Source organism: Micropterus dolomieu, linkage group LG07 (genome assembly GCF_021292245.1).
Source record: "Micropterus dolomieu isolate WLL.071019.BEF.003 ecotype Adirondacks linkage group LG07, ASM2129224v1, whole genome shotgun sequence".
Classification (NCBI taxonomy): domain Eukaryota; kingdom Metazoa; phylum Chordata; class Actinopteri; order Centrarchiformes; family Centrarchidae; genus Micropterus; species Micropterus dolomieu.
In genome coordinates, this window is record NC_060156.1 from 10,855,884 (window position 1) to 10,877,473 (window position 21,590).

The 21,590-nt window shown below is 40.7% G+C and overlaps 2 protein-coding genes across 4 annotated transcripts in view; one reads left to right on the forward strand and one right to left on the reverse strand.

The window, feature by feature from the left end:
- Positions 1-3,287, reverse strand: part of tmem198a (transmembrane protein 198a) — a 30,435-nt gene extending 27,148 nt beyond the window's left edge. The window contains exon 1 of one of the 2 annotated variants that reach the window (XM_046053986.1): positions 2,844-3,287. The gene's annotated coding sequence lies outside the window, so the exon portion shown is untranslated. The remainder of the gene's footprint in view (positions 1-2,843) is intronic. The other variant, XM_046053985.1, reaches the window with a different exon arrangement.
- A 1,997-nt stretch (positions 3,288-5,284) lies between these two features.
- On the forward strand, positions 5,285-20,514 carry LOC123974420 (myc box-dependent-interacting protein 1). Of its 2 annotated transcripts, XM_046055128.1 has the most exons (19): positions 5,285-5,576; positions 6,488-6,568; positions 6,773-6,827; positions 6,980-7,074; positions 7,637-7,732; positions 7,876-7,986; positions 8,079-8,171; positions 8,541-8,626; positions 8,807-8,882; positions 9,318-9,373; positions 10,927-10,996; positions 11,471-11,593; positions 11,808-11,891; positions 13,332-13,352; positions 15,660-16,043; positions 16,607-16,663; positions 17,297-17,371; positions 17,484-17,585; positions 17,669-20,514. In XM_046055128.1, the coding sequence occupies exons 1-19, from the start codon at positions 5,490-5,492 to the stop codon at positions 17,768-17,770; spliced, it is 1,854 nt and encodes a 617-aa protein (XP_045911084.1). In that variant the 5' UTR covers positions 5,285-5,489; the 3' UTR covers positions 17,771-20,514. The 2 variants fall into 2 exon arrangements, with proteins under 2 accessions (XP_045911084.1, XP_045911083.1); XM_046055127.1 differs by lacking the exons at positions 11,808-11,891; positions 15,660-16,043 and adding an exon at positions 9,986-10,030.
- Positions 20,515-21,590: the final 1,076 nt, after the last annotated feature.

A 21,590-nucleotide genomic window follows, 5' to 3' on the forward strand; every position in this document is an offset into this window, starting at 1 on the left:
CAGTCCTTCCTCGCTCTTTCTTTCTTTGTCCACCCTCTTTAACTCCCATCCATATTTCTCTTAAATATACACACACACATACATACATACACACATATACATTTTTTATATATATATATATATCTCAAAAACATCGGGGCCTGTTGCAGACTAGCTCTTCAGAAAGAGAAGCCCCTGTAGACGTTTTTGCTCAGTCCTGAGTCTTTCGGCTGATGTTCACTGCGCTTACATAACCCATCGTCAAAGCGTGCATAGCAACACAAGCAATCCATGAATCGTATGAATGGATGAATGATAGTCTCCCCATTACCGATCCTCGCCTCTACACTGAGAGCTATTGAAGCGTATCTATCTCAGATCTGCCTTAATGTTGATTACAATACGGAATGGGGAGGCAATGTATTTAAAATTACTTGAAATAATATTTGTGATGTTGAAACCTTTTCTCTCCATACTTCAAATATGTATTTGTTTGCCTTAATTAGGCTGTTTTTACCCAAGTACGTAAATGTAGTGGAATTATATTTTTGAAGAGGTTCAGACAAGAAATTAAGATTTTTTCTTATGGCTGTTCAAATCCTTAGGAACCCTAATCAGCTTTATCACAACTTAAAAGGTAATATTTCCAAGGAGACAGAATTTTTCTACTTCTAGCCAGACTTCTCATCAAGTCTGAGCCTGTCACTTTGGCCGAAATCCTAAGTCTGAGGACTGCTTGGCTCTTTGTTATGGTTACATAACTATCGCCAAAGCACCATATGGCAGGCTCATTCAAACAATTTTAATAGACTTTTTAAAGGTGTGGGATTGAATCCCAATGGCATGGTATGCTGTCACATTTCTATCCCCCTCACTGTTCTCCTGTCTGTTCACTAATTCCTCATTCTCTTATCTAAAATACGGACCTAACCAATCATTACATAACACTGAGATTTAAGTATGATATCAAGAAGTGTCATTATTCAAACATCAAGGAATCAGTAGGGCACAGTGTATGAAAATAACACCTGACAACCGGAGTAACAGTTGGGCCTATTAGAGAAATTGAGTTATGACAAAATTGCTGGCTGTACTACTTTGATATTATCGGAAATTAAAGCAAATGTTAAACACTTCCTTGTACACAGGATAAGCGGTTGACGATGGATGGATGGATGGATGGTTAAACACTTCCATTTTGTTCATCCTGCTGGGTGACCCCCAAGTGCTCCAGTAAAGGAGCACACTTGCCAGCAGTAGAAGGCTTGGTGCACGCTGAGTTGAATGTAAATAATGTGACTGTGAATACTGAATGTTCCTGAAAAACAACCCCCACGCCTTTTATCTTATTAAAAGATGGCTATTTATTTTCCAAGGAAATAAATCACAAACTGAATGAGAGTCTTATTAAAAATTTCAATAGCACTACAAAGTGAGAAATTCTGTGGGTTGACTTCAGGGCACCCTTTAATGCATCACACAGCCAAACAAAAGCACGCAGTCAGTGACTAGCTGCACAGTGGTTTCTTAACACTCGTGTACACTGCATCTTATTCATGCTTCGTCCAAAGGCGTCTTTTCCTTTACACCCTCTATTCAGATACCACACAGCCTTCAAATTCATCATTATATTTCAAGTCAACAGTATATATATATATATATACATACATACACATACACACACACACACATTTTTTTTATGCTCTCCCACTCTTGCATTTCACTGTTATATTTCTCACCCTTTCCTGTATTATTAAAATAGGCATGTACATATATGAATATCTGGAAGTTTTTTCTTTTGATGGTTTATGTGTCTCCTTTACATCACATGGACAGCTGTGCCCACACATTCCCTCATATACAATCCCAAACACATTATTAGCACAAAAAAAATATGGGGACCACCAGACTCTTTTTGTGCCAAATGGTTCGCTTTTGATCCATTTATGAATAATGTTATCTTAAACTGCAGAAGAGGGAGCGAAAACACACAAGTACAAGCCATGCCATTTTCAGAATGGAACTGGTATGTGGTACATTGACAACATTTGCATGTTTAACAAAGGAAATACAAGAAAAATGCCTGCACAGTTAGCACAGCAGGCTTGCTGCCTATAATAACATCTTCTTTGCTTGGGCAAACTACTAATTATGAAGATGTTTCATGTAGTATTATTGTGCCCCGAAGAAAAGAGTAGGTGAAGTGAGAGAAAATATTCTCCCCTTTTTTAATCTAGTGTTTTGTTTGGTTTTGGGATAAACTCCTAATGGATTTAAATGCAATGTTTTGTTGTTTTAGATAGATAGATAGATAGATAGATAGATAGATAGATAGAGTTTCAGCAAGAGCAAATCAATTTGGCTCCTAGTCTTTACACGCTGTCCAAACCAATTATGCACACGGGTATCAAATTCAGAGTTTAGTATTTTAAATTATTAATTCCCACACGCCATGAAGGATTAATCTGGCTGTCACTGATATGCGACGGTCGCAGGTTTTCTCGAAGTGCTCGTGTCTTGTGAGCAGCAAATATTCTGTTCAGCATCGCTTTGTAAACAATAGAGGGAAAACAATAGCGGAGCCGAGATAGCCCTCCATGTGTCTCATTTTCAAAGCCAATTACAGTGACGGACATAAGGCTGTGGGCAGCATAATTAGCTTCTGAGGAACCATTTTAACAGGAAATTTGGATGGTTTGCCGTTTAGGCTGCTGGGCGGAGAGAACAGGACTAAACGTTGCACTTTAGTCTTAACCCTAACCCCTTATTCGTGGCACGCGGCAGACTCAATTCAACAAAAATCGATCATGCTGTGCGAACATAACACAGCTGTAATTGGAAGGGAACAAAGAAAACTCACTCACCTCAGAAATGCAACATCTTCGCGTGTTTCCTCCTTTGTCATCCACGAGTCCAAAGGAGCAAAAACAGATATTAACACAAAAAGAAGAAGACGATCTCCACTTGTCTGCTCGGTCAGCTTGAGAAACCCAACATCATGATCTTATCATGAACCATCCAAAACCAGTGAGCAACTCCACGAAAACCCTGAAGCGAAGATGAAACAATGCTCAACTCCTCTCCTCTCTCCTCTCCTCCACTCTTGGCTTCAGTGTTCACACTTAGCGTAGGCTACTGGCTGCCTTTCGGTGTCCAGACAGACGAGCAGTTGTCAGCCAGTACCTCATGTAATATTGAACGCCGATAATGGACCAGTGCGACGGGAAATGGAAATGCTGTCCTTCGTTTTTTTATTCCGTGTTTACATCATGCTGCCCTATTAAATCCCCTCTAAACGTCCAGTATATACGCTTCCTTTGTGCTCCCAGTCTCTCCCGCCGAGGATAACGGGTTAAACCTTTCCAGCAGCACGAGAGGGGAGGGGGGTGGAGAGAAGCTATTCACGTGAATACAGGGGACGAATGGGCTCGGTGACTCGTGGCCAAATGTTGTTATTGTCGGAGATAAAGAGACGGGGAGACAGGAGGGAAAGGGGGAGGAGAGAGAAAGAGTGAGGGGGAGAGAAAGGAGAAAGCGACAAACAGAGAGGTTGGTAGGGTGGGGGGATTGCAAAGGAGGTGTATTTGAGGCATATCATTAAAAAGGAAAACAGACCGGCTTCAGTGTCATCGGAGTCTATTGTAAATATGAGAAGTGATTTAAAGGATAATAACAATTTTAATAACTAGGCCTAGTGTGTACAAAACAACATTCCTTCATTGGCATTATTTTAAATGTGTCTTTGTTGTTGTATTGGCAGATTATGACGTAGGCCTCCTTATCCCTGTACTGAAAACTGTATCACCCCGGCTGAAACACACTAAACCATTTGAGTTCTCACATGCAAACGGTGGAAACAAGCTCTCACGCTAGAATTATGCAACAGAGATATAATTACAACCCATGTAATGGTAGGGGAGAGAGCGTTGTGTTCTGCTGCCTGTTACTTGCCTCAGCACTAAAACGGTGCTAGTTCAGGACCTCGGAGAGCTCCCAGCCAGCACCGGCCACCTGTGTCAAAAGAGCTGTACTGTAGTTTATGAGAGAGCATCACCTTCTGAATTACCGACCCGAATTTGACCCCCTGGGTTGAGAACGAGCTGGAGAGAGTTTTAGCTATCATAAAATAATGAACTACATTTATTTTCAGAATATAGTTAGGGTTGCTATACACCAGGAACAGGAAATGTAGACAACTTGTAGTTGAGAGCAGGTCACTCTGAATTCCTCACTCAGAGCAGTCTAATTGTGTGGTGCTGGCAGACTCCCCTCTATACATCTGCCGATCCTCAGTCCAGACTTTGTGTTGAACAAAAACAGCCAGATTAAGAGGAAAAGCAAAGTAGTTTCCTCAGAGCTCTATAGAGACTGTTTGTATGTGGACATGATGTGGTCCAATAGTGCCATCGCCTGGAGATGAGTTCCTTATGTGAGGCGATGTGAGGAACATAAACACATGTTTTTGCACCAGATCAAACCTGTTGTAGTCTATAGTGGTGCAAGCTCAGTGTATCCTGAGAGAATACGTTTTACAATTGATGCCTCGTTTAAATGGTTTACAGTCACATCATGCACTTCAACTTGCAACATGCTGTGCATTTGCATAAAGAAGCATTGCTCCAAAATTTACTGCAGAGAATTCTTGTTTTTCTCGTGAAGAGCAATTATTTCCCTTAAAACTGCAGCTCAATGAGCAACTTTAACATACAGTAGGCTACTTAATCACCCGCTTCGAATATTTCCAAACCGTGGAGCACTGCAGAAAGAAAAAAATTAGGCATTTCATCTTTAAAACATTAGTGTCTTCACTAGCATGTCCAATTATTCATTCCGTCAGTCACTTGACTGCTCTTCAGTGATGCTCTTTCACTGATAACCAGGTTTACATGCCACTTCGCGTGTTACGTAACGACAGGCTATCAGACTGAGACAGATGGGTCTTTGGAGCGTCAATGCAATGCTGAAGTAGGCCTGGCTGTTTCTTTTTTATCGTTTTTTTTTGTTTTCACCATGAATTTACTACAATGATAATTTAAAGACTTCCCGATCATGGGATTTGAAGCCAATTTATAGAGAAAATTCAGATTACAAAAATCCATAAAGAGCACTTTTAAAGGTCGCAAGCGCAGCATCTTATCTTTTTTTATTTATTTTTTCTAAAAAAAAAACAGGAACTTCTGCTTATATTGTAGTTTTAGCAGTAACAGTCCTCTTTATCGTTTTCCTGTGTGGACGCGCAGCAGCACCTGCGCCTTTAAGAGCATCTCTGACAGCATCCTCCTCTGTCACGGACGCGCACACAGCAGCTCAATATTTGAGAATATAGCTTAGCTCTCTGCACACACATCTTCCTAAAGCTACACCATAGCATCACATAATTACATTAATCACCATTATTTCTCCACTGGACATTGATGCATTTACCTCAACGGTCGCCGTAGCGGTCCATCCGATCGTTATTGCTTTTATTTCCTTCCTTTCCGCATCCAAAGAGTAATCTACGCTACAAGATGGCTGAGTTGAATTTGGGGAAGGGTCTGACTGCAGGGAAAGTGGCCAGCAACGTTCAGAAAAAACTAACGAGAGCCCAGGAGAAGGTAAGAGCTGCTCGCTAACGTGTCCATGCATGGGAGGTGATTATTCATATCATATTCAGGCCTACAAGCCGCGAAGCAGCAGTGCCGCATCCTCCACCAAGGCGCAGTGTCGCATCACGACGTCGTAATCATACGGGCAAGGATGCTGTGTTTCGGGATGGGGATAAGGATGTCCACTTCAAACACATGGTTCCTGTAGCCAATGTCATACAGGGGGCACGTTCATATTCGCGGTGAGAAGTACTCCAGGCGTACTCATAATTTAGCCCATGACTGATGTGTTTCTGGCATTTCATCTCAGTATCTGGGTATCTTAATGAGTGTTTGTCACACAGACGTGGCTGCATGATCACTCTCTTAAATTTTGCAAGCACTATATTGATAATTATCGCCCATGCTGTAATATGTAGGCCTGTAGGTGTTAGATATGAGGCCTAGTCTATGCGTCCATGCACCTACGCGTTGTGCATTGAATAAATGACAGGGGGCGCTATTTGTCTATCATAATGCATTATACTCCGTGTTACAGGGGGAAAACAGATCAAGGTCCCCCTGTAAATCCAGTGTGGATCATAGGCTATGTGTGTAAATGTCACTGTATTGACAACATGTGTTTGAGTTTCTATGGACATAATGTTGCATGCATGAATGTATGTATGATGTTGCATACTTTCAGTTATTTCTTGACTCAACATTAGATTAAACATTATTTCCACTTTTAACATTTTTTTATATGTTGTGTCATGTACTGCTTTTGCAATCCATTAATTTTACAGATGAATGTGAAAATCATATTTGATCTTGATGAACATGTGCAGTGTATTTCAGGGAACATGGTCCTGCCTTCTGTCCAATTTAACTTTATCCTTGGTCTTGTCACTAATGTTGTTATTTGTTTGACTGACTAACAGGTTCTTCAGAAGCTTGGCAAAGCCGATGAGACCAAAGATGTTGCTTTTGAGGAGGGAGTGATCAACTTCAACAAACAATATGTGAGTACAGTCCAGTGAATGGCACTCCGTTGTACGGCAGAGTCAAATTTCTAATTTTACTGAAACTGAATTCAAACTGGATTTTGGATTAGCTCAAACAGTTTTGCGTCAGCTGAGAATGAAATATGTTCTGGCTCAACAGGCTTATAACACACGCGCGTGTCTCCTCACACTGCCTCATGTTTTGTGTTTTAAACCCCCCAGGCTGAAGGCAGCAAACTCCAAAGGGACCTTAGGGCGTACCTGGAGGCAGTGAAAGGTGACACACAAAAGCCCATACAGATTCACACTGCTGTATACGCAAATGCACTCATACACATACACTTAACATGTTGACACACAATAAACACTGTAACCTGCAAATATTCTCTGATGTTTAACTAATGTAGAATTATGTATATTTGTCCCCAGCCATGCACGAGTCCTCCAAGAATGTGCAGGCATGTTTGGCTGACATGTATGAGCCGGACTGGTACGGGAAAAATGAAGTGGATTCCATTGTGGAGGTTAGAAACACTTTTCATGCTTGTCTGTATGTGTGAGAGTGTGAGGACTAGCTGGTCTCCATACAGGTCAAAGCCACTTTATTATACTGTATATTAGCTGACTTTGTGTATGTGTCTGGCTCCTGAGCTGAGATTATGCATCACAGCAGCTGTTTTGCCCAGGGAATGCACAGCTGTGTGTGATTGTGTTCCTGTCCTTTTGACAGCCAAATTATACATAGCATCTTTTGTGAGAGAGGTTGAGTGGCTCTTTAAATTTCCCTCCGACTTCATTAAGTTTACTCTTGAAATTACTTTTGGATTAATGGTTCTTATCTACAAGCTAGCTGCAAGAAAAAACTGCAATCATTTAAAAAGGGTTTCAGTTTATTTCTAATTTAGACTGCAAGCCCGAAGCCAAGACACAGGAACAGAGCTACTGGAATGAACTCTAAAGTGATGAAGAAATACATCCAGGGAGCATATTATTGCAACAAAAATGCCTTGCAACTTGTCGTATTTAATCTCTGACACTGTGTGTTTGTGATTGTGTTTGGTTCTGTTATGTCCATCCATGCTTCAGGACTGTGATGTGCTGTGGACTGACTACCACCAAAAGTTGGTCGATCACGCTCTCATCTCGATGGATACCTACCTGGGTCAGTTCCCTGATATCAAGGTAAACCGTGTGGTAATTGTATACCACTGCGTTTGTATTTCAGCCAGACAGAAATTGCTAAAAAAAGATATCAAAAGTTAAAAAGATATGAAATGCAAAAACTACACTATCAGCTGGATCTAATTTTAAAATGTTTTCTTCAGGCACGCATTGCTAAAAGGGACAGGAAGCTGGTCGATTACGATAGTGCAAGGCACAACTATGCCACCACACACAAGACCAAGAAAAAGGACGGGAGCATTAAAATTACCAAGGTAGAACAAATACAAAAATTGTTTGATACAAACTTTAAATTTACTATTTAAATTGACCAGATTTGAACTCTCTCTCATTTTCTCTCTTGCAGCCCTCCTCTTTGTTGGAGAGGGCCACTCCAGGTTGGGCTCAAGGTATCCTGTCTGCACACAATGTTGCCCAAAGCAGTCTGTCCAGGAGCCAGGTATGCGATAATCTTACTGCACTACCAACAAGGTCTGCTGACTATGAAACAGTGATAAGGGGTGGCCTTGATAGCCCAGCAGTCAAAGACACATGTAACAAGGAGTTCCTATGTTTGAACTTGTTTCTGCACATCATGGCTTCCTTTTTTTGCCCACTGTCACTGTAGCCAAACCATGTTGGAGCATAATCATTCAAGTGTCAGGGGATGTTATGCACACACACCCACAGCACATCATTTATCAACAGAAGATCAAAGACACACTCACAAACATGCCCTAATGCATTGTGCCAACACACTGTATGTGTGTGTGTGTGTGTGTGTGTGTGTGTTTGTGCATGTGTGTCTGTGTGTTTATGTGTGTTTCAGGCTGAAGAAGAGTTGGAGAGAGCCCAGAAGGTGTTTGAGGAGATTAATATTGACTTGCAAGAGGAGTTGCCATCACTGTGGAACAGGTGTGTATGTGAGTGTGGAAACTGATGTTCCTGTTGATGGATGGACGCTATAATTACTTTTCGCTTACACACTTACATCTGTGCTACATTTATCCTTGCAGGATGTTAAACAAAGCCAATAACGCAGTCAACACTGTCTCTCACTCTCTGTCTTTCTCTCTCTTCTCTGCCCCCCTCTAGTCGTGTTGGGTTTTATGTCAGCACCTTCCAGAGTTTGGCCGGTTTTGAGGAGAAGTTTCACAAGGAAATTAGCCGGGTGAGACTTGCATATAGACTTCTATTATTGCAGAACACAGCAGATCAGATAACAGTTGATTGAAAATGACGACAGTGCCGTCCTGACTACATCAGAAATAGCTGCGATTGAATCTAAAAGTGTGAACTTCTTGCTGCCCTTCAGCACTGTTTTTGCAAAGTCTGTTATGGCTCATGTCTTTTTTTAGGACATTGGTTTTAACTGCCTGCAGTGAGATAATCTCCTGTATTGCTGCCTTAGCTTGAGAGTTATCATAAATACTGACTGTCTGAATTTGGACATGATGGTGCAACAAGCTGTAGCAGATAGACACACTTGGCAGCACTTGGGTAGTATAACAGAGCAGGAGGAACACAAAACAATGTAATGAGTATGTCATAGAATGTGCTGGAAAGCGGATGATGATGATGACACCCCATCTTTCCCTATCTGCAGTTGGATCAGGATTTGTATGACATCTTGGAGAAATTAGAGAGAGAAGGCACAAGCAGGTTAGTGAGCAACAATCCATCATGTACACTTTCTGCTACACAGTGTCTTCTAATATATTGTGTAGATTATGTATCACTTGACTGTTTAGAAAAACAGTTTCATTGCATTGACTTTTAACATCAAATATTTAGATTCTGAAGAGATTCATGGAATGTCAATGGATAGCTCACAAGTACTGGGACAATGTATAAAAGATTGGTCTTTCTATTTTGTTAATATTCTACTCAGGTGAAAACCCTGTAACCTCAGGTTTTTGCAATTCTAAAAAATGCCCCAGTCTACCTGAAAACAGCTGTTTGAGTGAAATCCTGGGAATGGTTTTAGAGTGCTGAGCCTCATCAATCCACCACTGTGGTGTGGCTGGTTGTCTTAGCCAGCAAAGAAAATACTTGCTTTGTTGTATGTCTATGACTCCTTCTAGACTACATGTTTTAGTCTTCAGAAACGACTTAAGTTGAAGGTTGATCTCTCTATTCCCTCTATATCTAGAAATTATGAATCTCATGGATTAGAACACTACTCATCAAAAACATTTTAAGCTGCAGCAACAGACAAACCAAATGACATGCATTAACCTGGAGCCACCCCTGAACCCCCCCACCCCTTTACAGAAAGACAGGTAACAGCGGCGCATCATCATCAGGAACAAATAGGAGGTAACCAGCAGTAACTGTGGTAACCATGGTGACACAACTCTTGTCTGTCTGTCCAACTGTCTGTCTGTCAGTCAGTCTGCAGGCTTGGGAGATTTAAGGGAGAACTAGTGCTTAACTGTGCAAGTGAATTCACAGACAGAGAGTTGTGTGCCCAGAGCTGCAGATATATAAAAGTTGCGCAAACCTGTATGTTGAACACTGCACCAGGCAACACTGTTACGTAACAATATGACCCAAATCACAAGGTATGTAGTTTCTCATCTCCCACCAACTGAGACTTGTTGACAACATAAGACAACATAAAGGTCTTTAAACTAGATCAAGCTAAGGCCTCAAGATCAGGTAAGCAGGGCCCACCTTAGGGCCCTTGACATGTTAGTTGATTGCTTTAGTGCTGCATATTCCCAAACAAAGTAAAAAATACAGTATACGAAACTGCAGTCCCATTTGTCCACTTTCAGTAGATTTACCTCTTGATGCCATTTAAAGCCACCAGTGTACAAAATTGCCTGGTTCAGCAATGAGTTGCAGGTTTTCCAACCTTTAAAATACCTGTAGATCTGAAGCTGTATTTGAATGCGTTTTTCACTGCTCGCTTGTGAGGATTTACTGGAGGCGCAGACAAAGCCTGCTTGCATGGGACGTAGGGAGGAAAAAGGGGAGGAAAGGAGAGAAGGGAGGCTCACTTATCTTGCATGACAGCTCTCGCAATGACAACTTCTGCTTGGACTCTTGTAGAGCATGTCTTTCTTAGATCTGTCGTGTTAGCTTTCAGCTGCTCTTCTGAACCTGTGCCAGACCTTTCTCTCGCATAGTTTGCCATCCTTGTTATTTTCTTTGTTATCAATCTGTATTCTTTTTTGCCCTCCATCTCTGTCTGTTTCTCATTTACTCAGTGTAAAAGAAGCATCTAACCACACTCTTAGGCCAGGAGGACCACCGCCAATACCCAAATCGCCATCCAAGGTAAAATCACACACTCACACACACGCACGCACACACACAAACACACACACACACACACACACACACACACACACAGACATATTTTGTTCAGAGGTTTCCACACAGGTGTAACTAATAACACTTGTGATGGCTGCATTTCATAAAGGGGGCATTTTTAACGTTAATGTTGAATGAGTTCCACCCGTTTATCCTACGTTTATCCTGCAGTCAGAATGTTTTCTGATGAAATAAATTTAGTTTGTGACATGAGTTTGGGTTATGCCTGTTTTCAGTCTCATCTAATACTGTCATCCATGAACATGACAGTACATTTGAACGCAACTTAATGTAAAATATTAACACCTTTTTCCAAAATGCAGACTAAAAAGCATAATGCTCATTATAATTCTTTGTACAAAAAAAAATAATAAAATACAGAATGGTATTTATTTGGCTTGTGGCAAAACAATCATCATATTTCTTTCTCTCTCCTAGCTAAGGCCGGCAGTGCCTCCTCCACCCAAAGTGACCCCATCTAAGGAGTTGAAAACAGAGAACATCATCAACCTGTTTGATGCTGCGGCTGCTCCTGATATCAGCATCACGTCCCCTACAGAGGTTAGTGAGCAGCTACGGTTGCCAAACAGCAATAGCCCTTTAACGTTCCGTTATCCTGCACAGGTCAGAGCCTTTAAGTGTCCCTTCTGTCCTGCCCCACCTCGTACTTCTCATATTCTATTCTATTCTACTTTGCTTTATCTTCTGTCCTGTTCCTTGCCCCGTCTATTGCACCCAGTTAGCCAATGAGCCCTCCTATTCCTGTTGTTATCAGTTTGACAGTCACGCAGTGAGCAGCCTGTTGGACATGGACCTGGACCCATTCAGTGCAGCAACCAAAGCCTCCGCGGTCACACAGGTGGACGATTCATGGCATGAACATATAGATTGTAAAGACCCTCCACTGCAAGAAATTCCGGGCTTCACAAGAGATTTTATGTTTTACTCAGAAAGGATTTAAGTTAATTTCACAATATTCAAGTCCAAGTGAAATTTAGAAATGCCGAACATATCCAGTTGCCAGTGCAGTTGTTTAAATATATTGAAACAAGCTTGATAAGTCTGGATACAACATGAAATCACTTAGTGAGCCTGGCATAGTTTGAGGTGTTACCTGTGTTGCTTCTTTCCAGTTTACCAAATGAGAGGTAGCATGATGATCTGTAGAAACCTGCTTTTAGTGAGCACTTTCCTGTCTTATCCACAGATCAGATGGCATGTAGACTAAAGCCTTGCTCTGCTCTTACTTCTTTCTCTTCAGAAATGTGCAGCATAATATAGTTTTAGATGTATTCATTATCATAATATTGTAATTGAGTATGTCAAGTACTGTCAGTAATAGTTTCTATTGTTACAGTAATTGTTTACAGGCTCAGAGTTTATAACAGAATTCTTTTTAATTCTGTAATGAACACAATTCCTGTTTCTTATCATGAAACAGAATTCATGTTTGTTGTATGATGCTTTTTTTAAAAATGTCCCCTTTCACTTTGCATATTTTCTAAACTACACATTTCTAAACTTTGAATCTAATGACTACATGTGATGATTTGAAATTCACATGATGTGAAAGGGTGCTCTCACAGGAACAAACCCGCAGAGAAAAAACTCAGTATGTGGGGGGTGGGTTGCCTCTTTTAGCCCGTTGGCTTGGTTTAGTGGCATGAAGATTTACTGTATGATTCAGTAAGATATTTTTAGCAAAAATAAAGAAAGAAAGAAAAAGCTTAGTTTACCATACTAAATGCTAACTGGTCAAGGACAGACAAATAGACTAACTAGCAAGCTAAAGACCTGGATCTTTTGATATTTTTCTTAGAAGAAAAATCTGCCAATAGTTCTTACTTCCCTCGTTGCAAGGTTTTTGTACCTCATGTTAAGTACTCATGTACATCTTTTCTCTACATCATTTGTGTCAAGGCGATGCAAGTGACATTCAACATTGTTTGGGGGGGTTATGTTGATTCTGAATGAAAATGAATGAAATCATTAAAATAAACATCCGTGTTTTGCAGTGCACCTTTCTCCTACAGACCACTCACTCAGTGGGTGACTGACATGTACTATAAACTGACACTGGCCACCTCCTCAGACTTACATCACTTGGTACTTACAACTTCACCTAGTATTGCTTGTACTCTTGTTTTGCTGGAGATCAACTGCTATGGGCTTTTAGGTTTAGAGCATGGGACATGCACTGGAAATATCTTATTGAATGCAACAAGCATAAGAAAGAGCTCTGTGAAGAGTTTTGTTCTGTTTTCTCATTTTGTTGCTTTGTTGTGTTTGTTATCCACAGCCTGAAAATTGGGACTCATGGGTAAGCATGTCATCCTTGTCTTAATACAGTGTTATTTTTAAATTGTAAAAAAATACATAATTATCATTATGATCATCATCTTCATCAACCTATTGTTATTTGTGTTCATATTGAACATCAATTCATTTGTCATTGTTTACATTTACTACTTATGTAGCCATTATACAAGCCCCTATCTCATATGCAATGCTTGCTGCTACACACCCAGAGAATGCCTGATAGTCCTATGCAACACACGCAGGACATGCTGGGGAGGGACTTCTATAATGGCCATCTCTGTATATAAACAAGCTTTTCAGATTTCAGACTGGATCTCTTTCATTTGTCTGTCCCAAATCTGTTTGTGCATTGTCTTGTGTCCGCAGTGCTTGATTTGATAACACTAAACACTGAAGAGATTTTTGAACAGCACAAATAGAACTTGGGAATGAGCGTTTGGTCAATTCAGTTTCAAATTGATTTTTTACACTGTTGTATATAGTTAATCAATCTAAATTGTGTCTGATTTGCAGTCCTCTCTTAAGAGCTATCTCCTTATCCGTCATTCTACAGTTTATGTGCTCAGTATATTGATGATATACGACATACTGTGGATACGGAACAGGATTGATTGTAAGACACCTCTGGTGTCCATAAAAGATAACTGTACACACTTTTGTAGCATATATTTAATCTTGCATTAAAAATCCCTTCCGTGTGAAATGATTTGTAACTGAATTAACCTACTTTCTTTCAGTTTCCCCTCGCATCCCTGTATGTTCACATGTTGCACTGACAGAACATGTAGCCTTTACATTTTAGTTACATGCTCCATGTGACACACGGGGGACAGTTTTGTTCTGAAAGTTGAGTGAAGTTGCTCATGTTTTTCGGTGGATTGTTTCATAGAAATGAAACAACCGATAAGAGCTAGTGGGCAACTTCACAAAGCCTTGCTTGCAACTTGGCATTCTGACCATTAACTAACCTTTTGTTCATCCCTATCACTGTAAGAGAGATGTGTCTCAGCAGTCATACTGTTCTGCTGTATTAAAGCTTCAGGCAAAGCAGTGATACCTCAGAAAGGAACAATAAGTCTTGTCTTACAAAGCTTCGTTCCTCTTTCTCCATCTGAACATAGCCGTGGGAATATAAACCATGCTTGCATACTTTACACAGAAGATCCAACATCTATTTTCTGATGGAAAAGGCTGCAGTTTTTGCATTTCTGCTGTGTGCTGCCTCCCTTCTTTATCTTCATCTGTCTTTTAATTTAAATTGAACCTTTTCTATAAAGGTTTATCCTTCTTCATCAATCTTCTTGGGTCTTGATGATGATGATGATGGTGGTGATGATGATGACTTGCTGACATCTGCTGCTGAACTCCTCACATTGATGTCCTTGACATTTTGGCGTCATGGCCCTGTTTCTGCGCATACGTTGCAAAACTGCTTCATTTCCCCTTAAATATGACAGATAACTTTAATATATGTAATGCTTAATGCCAACTCACCAAATCCTCTTCCATGTTCAAATCCCAAAGGCCATGCTCACTGTTTTGAAGGTTTTAGCCTTTTTATTTCCATTTTTCACATCATTTTCAAATGGCTGTAAAACTGAATTCGGACAGTGGGGTGTGAAATGCTAACTAATGCTATGCTAACATGCTCACAATGGCAATGCTAACATGCTCATGATTAGTAAGTATAATGTTCATTGTCTTGGTTCAGCGTGTTAGCATGCTAACATTTGCTAATTAGCGCTAAACACAAACTACAGTTGACACTGATGGGAATGTGGCTGACCGACCAACACTGACATTCCCTAGAATCATGACGATTGCGTGGCTAAAAATATTCTCTGATGGAATATGGTCAGCGTAAGATACAGCAAATACAATTTTTATTCAATGGGCTGGACCATACAAAATGACTTGTATAGTCCTTTAAACCTTAATTGTTTAAATTCTTTCCCACCATTCTGATTATACAACTCTTATGCAACCCTTTAGTGCCCCTTTTATATCCCTATTAATTTAAAATAATAGTACATATTTTGCTATGTTCCTCAGCCCACTGTTTTGTTTATACAGTGTCCATACACCACCTCCAAATGTCCTGCAGAAATTCTCTATTCTGGTTATTTTTAACGTTTTGTCCAATACAAATTCACAGCCATTGAATCTGCCCTTAAATATCCCTTATACTTGCCCTTATACTTCCCTTAGATTTCCCCCAACCATTTGATTTATGAGCCCCTTAAAATTCCTAAGAAGTAAAATATCTCTTATGACCTCTGACTCCTTGAAACTGACCCTTGCCCCTCAGCATGAGGACAGTGGTGCCCAGGAAGAGGACACCCTGCGGCACTATGACCCTGTGGCTGCTGCTACAGATGCCTGGGGGGATGATGGTTCGCAGCCTGTCCGCTATGACCCTATAGCAGCTGCCACAGAGGGCTGGGGGGATGACGGAACCAAACCAGTTTGCATTGACCCTGTGGCTCAGGAAGAAGGGGGGGATGATGAGAGCCAGCAAGTTCATTATGACTCTGTGGCTCAAGCCCAGGAGGACTGGGGCGATGACGGGGACCAGCCAGTCACAGAGGTGTCGCCCATGGAGAATGAAACACCTGCAGCTGAGGCTCCAGCTGACGCCGTTGAGGAAGAAGCCGCACCAGCTGCCGCTACATTGGATTATGAAGAGGGTCAGGTAACCAAGGAGAGAAAAATTGGCGAGATGCATCTGGACGAACATGGTGGATGCATCGATTTTTGAGGAGGAGGTTTGAGCATGGGGTACTGGAAAGAAACTGATGGTAGAGAAATACATTGTGAGTGAGAGGTGGAAAGATGGACAAATCTTCAGATGGAAAGATTTAGGATGCATCTGGACCAGCAGCATGGATGCATCAACTGTGACACAGGGCAAGTTGGAAATTAATTGCTTAGGGAAAGTGAAGAGTATAGACATCTGCCTCCATACACACAATTAATCACTGATAACTACACATAGTAAGCTGTGCAAAAGCTTTACTTATATGGCAACTGTGCATTAGGATCCAAGCTTACTGTGTACTGAACATACTTGCTTATATTGCTTATATTAGCCATAACATTGCTGTTTAGGCTCTGCGTCTCTGTCTTTTTGTCTGTCTTTTTGTCATGTCTGTCTGTTCTTCTTTCTTTCATTCTTTCCCCCTCCTTATTTCAATCTTTCATCTGTCTCATTCTCTAACCTCTCTCTGTTATTCCTCTATGTCTCTCTTCTCCCAGGGTGAGTCTGCAGCAGCTGGTGCAGCAACAGCAACAGAAGAACCAGCAACAGAGGAGGTGCGTGCAAGAGGAGAGAACTACTGTAGCTATTTATTGCGCAATCATAGCATTGTGATATAATGATATAATGTTGTTTCCAAAACAATTAGGAGTGATACAGTCAAACCAGATTGATATAATACACATTGCCATTTTAAGACGTTACACTACCCCTACATGTTTCATGATTATGTTATAGGTAACTAGATATGGCTATGGTTGCCACGGCCTTTCTGTGTGGAGTTTGCATGTTCTCCCCATGTCTGCATGGGTTCTCTCCGGGTGCTCCGGCTTCCTCCCACCATCCAAAGACATGCAGGCTAGGTTAATCGGTGTCTCTAAAATTGTCCTTAGGTGTGACTGGTTGTTTGTCTATGTGTGGCCCTGCAATGCACCTGTCCAGGGTGAATCCCGCCTTCCGCCCAATGTAAGCTATGATTGCCCCCCACCCAAAAAAATCAGGTCATTTATGTCTATAGATTGTTTTTTTAAATGTATTTTCTTAAAAAGCTGGAAAGATTCTGACCTTAAATTAATGATTCCAAGCTGTTTCCAGTACAGCTGTACTCAGTTATGTCTCTTGATGTCTCTAGATGAAAATGTTTTCTGTGTGCACTGAATGTCAGTAAATGGAGTATCTTTTTTTCTTAGACACCTGCAGTAGTGGCAGAATCAACAGAAGTAGCATCCCCGCCCGCAGAAATGCCACCTGGCTTCTTGTTCAAGGTAAAACAGGATACAGTTTTTTTTTAATCTCAATAGGTCTGAGCATCTACTTTACCCAAATATATCTTGTATATATCTTCATAGTATTCATGTTAGTATTTATGTAATAAAGGTCCAGGTGATGCATGATTATGCTGCCAATGACACAGACGAACTGGAGATGAAGGCTGGTGATGTGGTGCTAGTAGTCCTCTTTGACAACCCTGACGAACAGGTATACACACAAACACACGCACCTACACACTGTGGTGTCACAGTGACAATGAAGTGAATATCTTTATTGGTCTGTGTTTTTAGGATGAGGGCTGGCTGATGGGAATGAAGCAGGACGACTGGTTGCAGAACAAAGAAAATGCCGCTAAAGGAGTATTCCCTGAAAATTTCACCCAGAGGCTGTGAAAGTGGAGGACAGGATGTCATTCCAGCTTCCTTCTTTTTGTCTCTCTTCCTTTTGCCTCAATCCTTCCTTCCCTCTCTTGCCCCGGGATCTTTACTAGGACTTTGGCCATAGAAAGAGCTGTCACAGCCCTGGTGGAAATCATGCACTTCTAAGGTCTGCTACGCTGTGCTAAAAGTGGATCTTGGCATTTCTGTGGATTTCTGCCAACATTTAAAAATTACAGATGTAGCCATTTCACAGGTCCCACTCTTTACTGATCATATCGGACAGATGCAGGGATGGGTTTCTCTGAAATGGCTACCACTGCAATTTAAATTAATTCAAATGTTTTATTCTTAGTCATGTCTCATAAACTCTTCAAGACATATTCCTCCACCATAACAGAGAAAATGTCTATTGTGACATGCTTTTGTTCATCTGACACTGAGGGACTGAGAACAGTGTAAACATTTTTAAAACAATGCCAAGTGTAGCAGAGGATCCATTACATATACATAAACCCTCAAATCTGTTTATAAAGGATGAGGGGGCGTGATTACTAACACTAACTAAGTAACAAGCTAAAAAAAAGTAGAACCCGCTCCTAGCTGGCATCTTCACCCCAGTTAAACAGTGAAAAGACCACACAAGGTGCAGAAGTCTAACCAGTTAAACAGCACATAAACAGTGAGGAAATTTAAATAAACAAAACAAAATTACCAATCTTCTCAACAACTGGGCTTGAATTTAGTCCCTCGTAAATGTTGCTGAGGCAGATCTCTGGCCTCTCAAGCTCAGAGATGTGAAAAATCCCAGAAGTGGGTTGTTGAAATAAATTTCTATATTTGGCAAAAGTCCATTTTAGCCACATGTGTAGCCATCAAGTGCCGTTTTCTTCTTTGGCATGCAGATTGTTTCCTCACCTGTGCCCGTTTGGTTAGTTTTGGTGGCTGGCTGCAATTCTGACCACGTGTGTCAGTAAAGGTTAAGCATTTCGGTTTTGCAGTCTAATTAGTCCTGGGGTTCTGCTGCTGACGCAATGCCTTTTGGACACATCCAGCCCATCTTTTAGTCGTACTTGAATTATTTACTTGTGAAACATGGGCCCTTGGTTGTTGTATTAGTTTAGGTTCAATGGTGGTATAAGTAGTATGATTCTGTTGTTGAAATCCAAATACATGCATGTGCAGTTAACTTTACCTGCATATGCGGTTCAATATAAACTTGTTTTGAAAATCCAAACAGAAATACTGATCTCAGACTCCTATAGAGTAGAAAAACACGACTGTTTTAATTTTTGACCTTCGTGTTTTTTATTCCTTGTTGTTTAAAGTTGTGTGAAGTTGTGTGGAGTGGGCATGTAAAAAAAATCTTCTCAAGGATTTTTTTTTTCCACAAGGGATTCCAAATATGCATTATTAAGGCTTGCTAAAAAGCTAGCCACCAAACTACAACAATGAGACGCTGCTACTGGTAGTATAATAGACAGATATGGTTACACCGTAATGTTAATCAAACATATAATCACTGAGCCAGCCTCATTTGTTTAAAAAAAAAATGTGCCGAAAACAATTCCTTCCGTTTGCATAGAGATGACTTAACTCAAATGCAGATGATTCCGAATATGCACCAGAGCAACTTCTTTTATTTTTGTATGCTGCCAAGCAACGATTACATATAGCCTAATGTAACTATGTCAACATAATTGCCAACGTAGGATGTTACAGAGTGTTTTGTACTTCTGTCAGGTTTACTGCTCTCAACATAGCCGCTTACTGTAGGTAGTGAAAACTATCTCTCATTCAGTCATTCATTCAGTCACTGACTCAAAAGAGATTCACATTTCTCATGATGTTATTAACATGTAATAAGCGTGAGTGAAAATGGTCATGGTGTGCGATTGTATGTGTGTGTGTGGTTACGGGTTGTTTGGAAACATAAATTCTTTATCTATAGGCTATTGTTATTGGACGATATCACCACCACCTACCAGGGGATGACGTCGTCTGTTTTACAGGAGGTTTTTCTGACTGGACAAAGGCAACTCAAATGTATTTGGGTCTTTTTCCACTGGCTGGTATTATGGTTCCAGGTGTTATTGTGCATTTGTTGTGTATAAGTGTAATTTTGACAAGCTGTGATGACAGAAACATATTCTATAAAGACATTCATATCTGTATGTGAGTTACTGTGTGCATGCTGACTTCCCATGTGTTGTTGTGTGAACACCCCTAATTTAAGACAATGATACTTGAGGGACCTTTTGAGGCAGTTGAAGTTGAAACAGTCAGTTTCTTTTATTTTTTATTATTTATTTATCTTAGTAAGGGGGTGGTGAGCAGCTACTTACTGTGTGTGTTTTCCACCGTTCTCCCTCTCAAATCAGTCCTAATTATAATTGCTGGTTGTTCGTCAGCCTTGCCTCAAAGTGTTGCCAGGGTATCGTGGTCCAAACACAGTTAAACATGATTACACAGAGACAGGACAAATAGAGAAAGATTTCAAAACACCAGACTCAGTTGGACACTTTTTTTGTAATGGTTTTCAGTATTTTAACCACTTGATTGAGATGTGCATGATTTTTTCATGTGTATTGAAAAAGCCTCACGTGAGAACATCACCTGTACATTTAGGTGAAGAAATCACTTTCATATTTTTATTTTCAGATACATGTAACTTGGTGAGAGTTTCACCTGGGTCTGGTTCTCTATCTGTCTATATGGATCAGTCTCCTGCGATGAGCTATGAGATATGACAAAAAGGTTTTTCCTGTCCTTAACTGACCAATAATAATAAAGATTACTCAGAATATCCTTTTGTTTGTTGATCTTTTGCTCTTCTTGTGTGTAGCCTTCGCTGATTTTAGGGGAAGGAATAAAGTGGGGGTTCTATTCCCTTTGTTAACAACACTTAAAGACAGGGGAAAACAGCAGCTTTCTTTCCGATGTTTGAGCATTCATCATGTGACATCAGTCAGTCCTGGTTTTTGCTCCATGATATAACAGACTAAGTCTTGCTGTATGTGCAGGATTTTACTTTCTCGACATCTTCTCTGCAAACACAAAAGCCTCCAGCAGGGTGTGCTGTGTTCAAAGACTAATTCTCCATCCTGGAAAAAAAAAACAAAAAAAACAATCAGGCATCATGAGTAAAGAGGAGCGTTGCTGTGTGCTGCTGTCCATGGTACTGAAATCAACCAGTGGCCCACCCTAACTACAGCTACTCATGCTGCATTTACATTGTCCCAGCTGTTGTGATATATCACCATTTATAGTAGTCACTAGCTTATGGCTGTTTATGTATCAACATGTAACAGATGATTATCAGCACATGTTTGAAATCCAGTTTCTTGCATCCATTAGTGTCTGAATCAAAAAAATGAGGGCCTTTCAATCAGAAGAAGCAGGATGTCAATTAAAAGAAACTTTATTACATAGAGTAAAAGTGATGTACACTGCTCAAAAAAATAAAGGGAACACTTAAACAACACAATGTAACTCCAAGTCAATCATACTCCTGTGAAATCAACCTGTCCACTTAGGAAGCAACACTGATTGACAATCAATTTCACATGCTGTTGTGCAAATGGAATAGACAACAGGTGGAAATTATAGGCAATTAGCAAGACACCCCCAATAAAGGAGTGGTTCTGCAGGTGGTGACCACAGACCACTTCTCAGTTCCTGTGCTTCCTGGCTGATGTTTTGGTCACTTTTGAATGCTGGCGGTGCTTTCACTCTAGTGGTAGCATGAGACGGAGTCTACAACCCACACAAGTGGCTCAGGTAGTGCAGCTCATCCAGGATGGCACATCAATGCGAGCTGTGGCAAGAAGGTTTG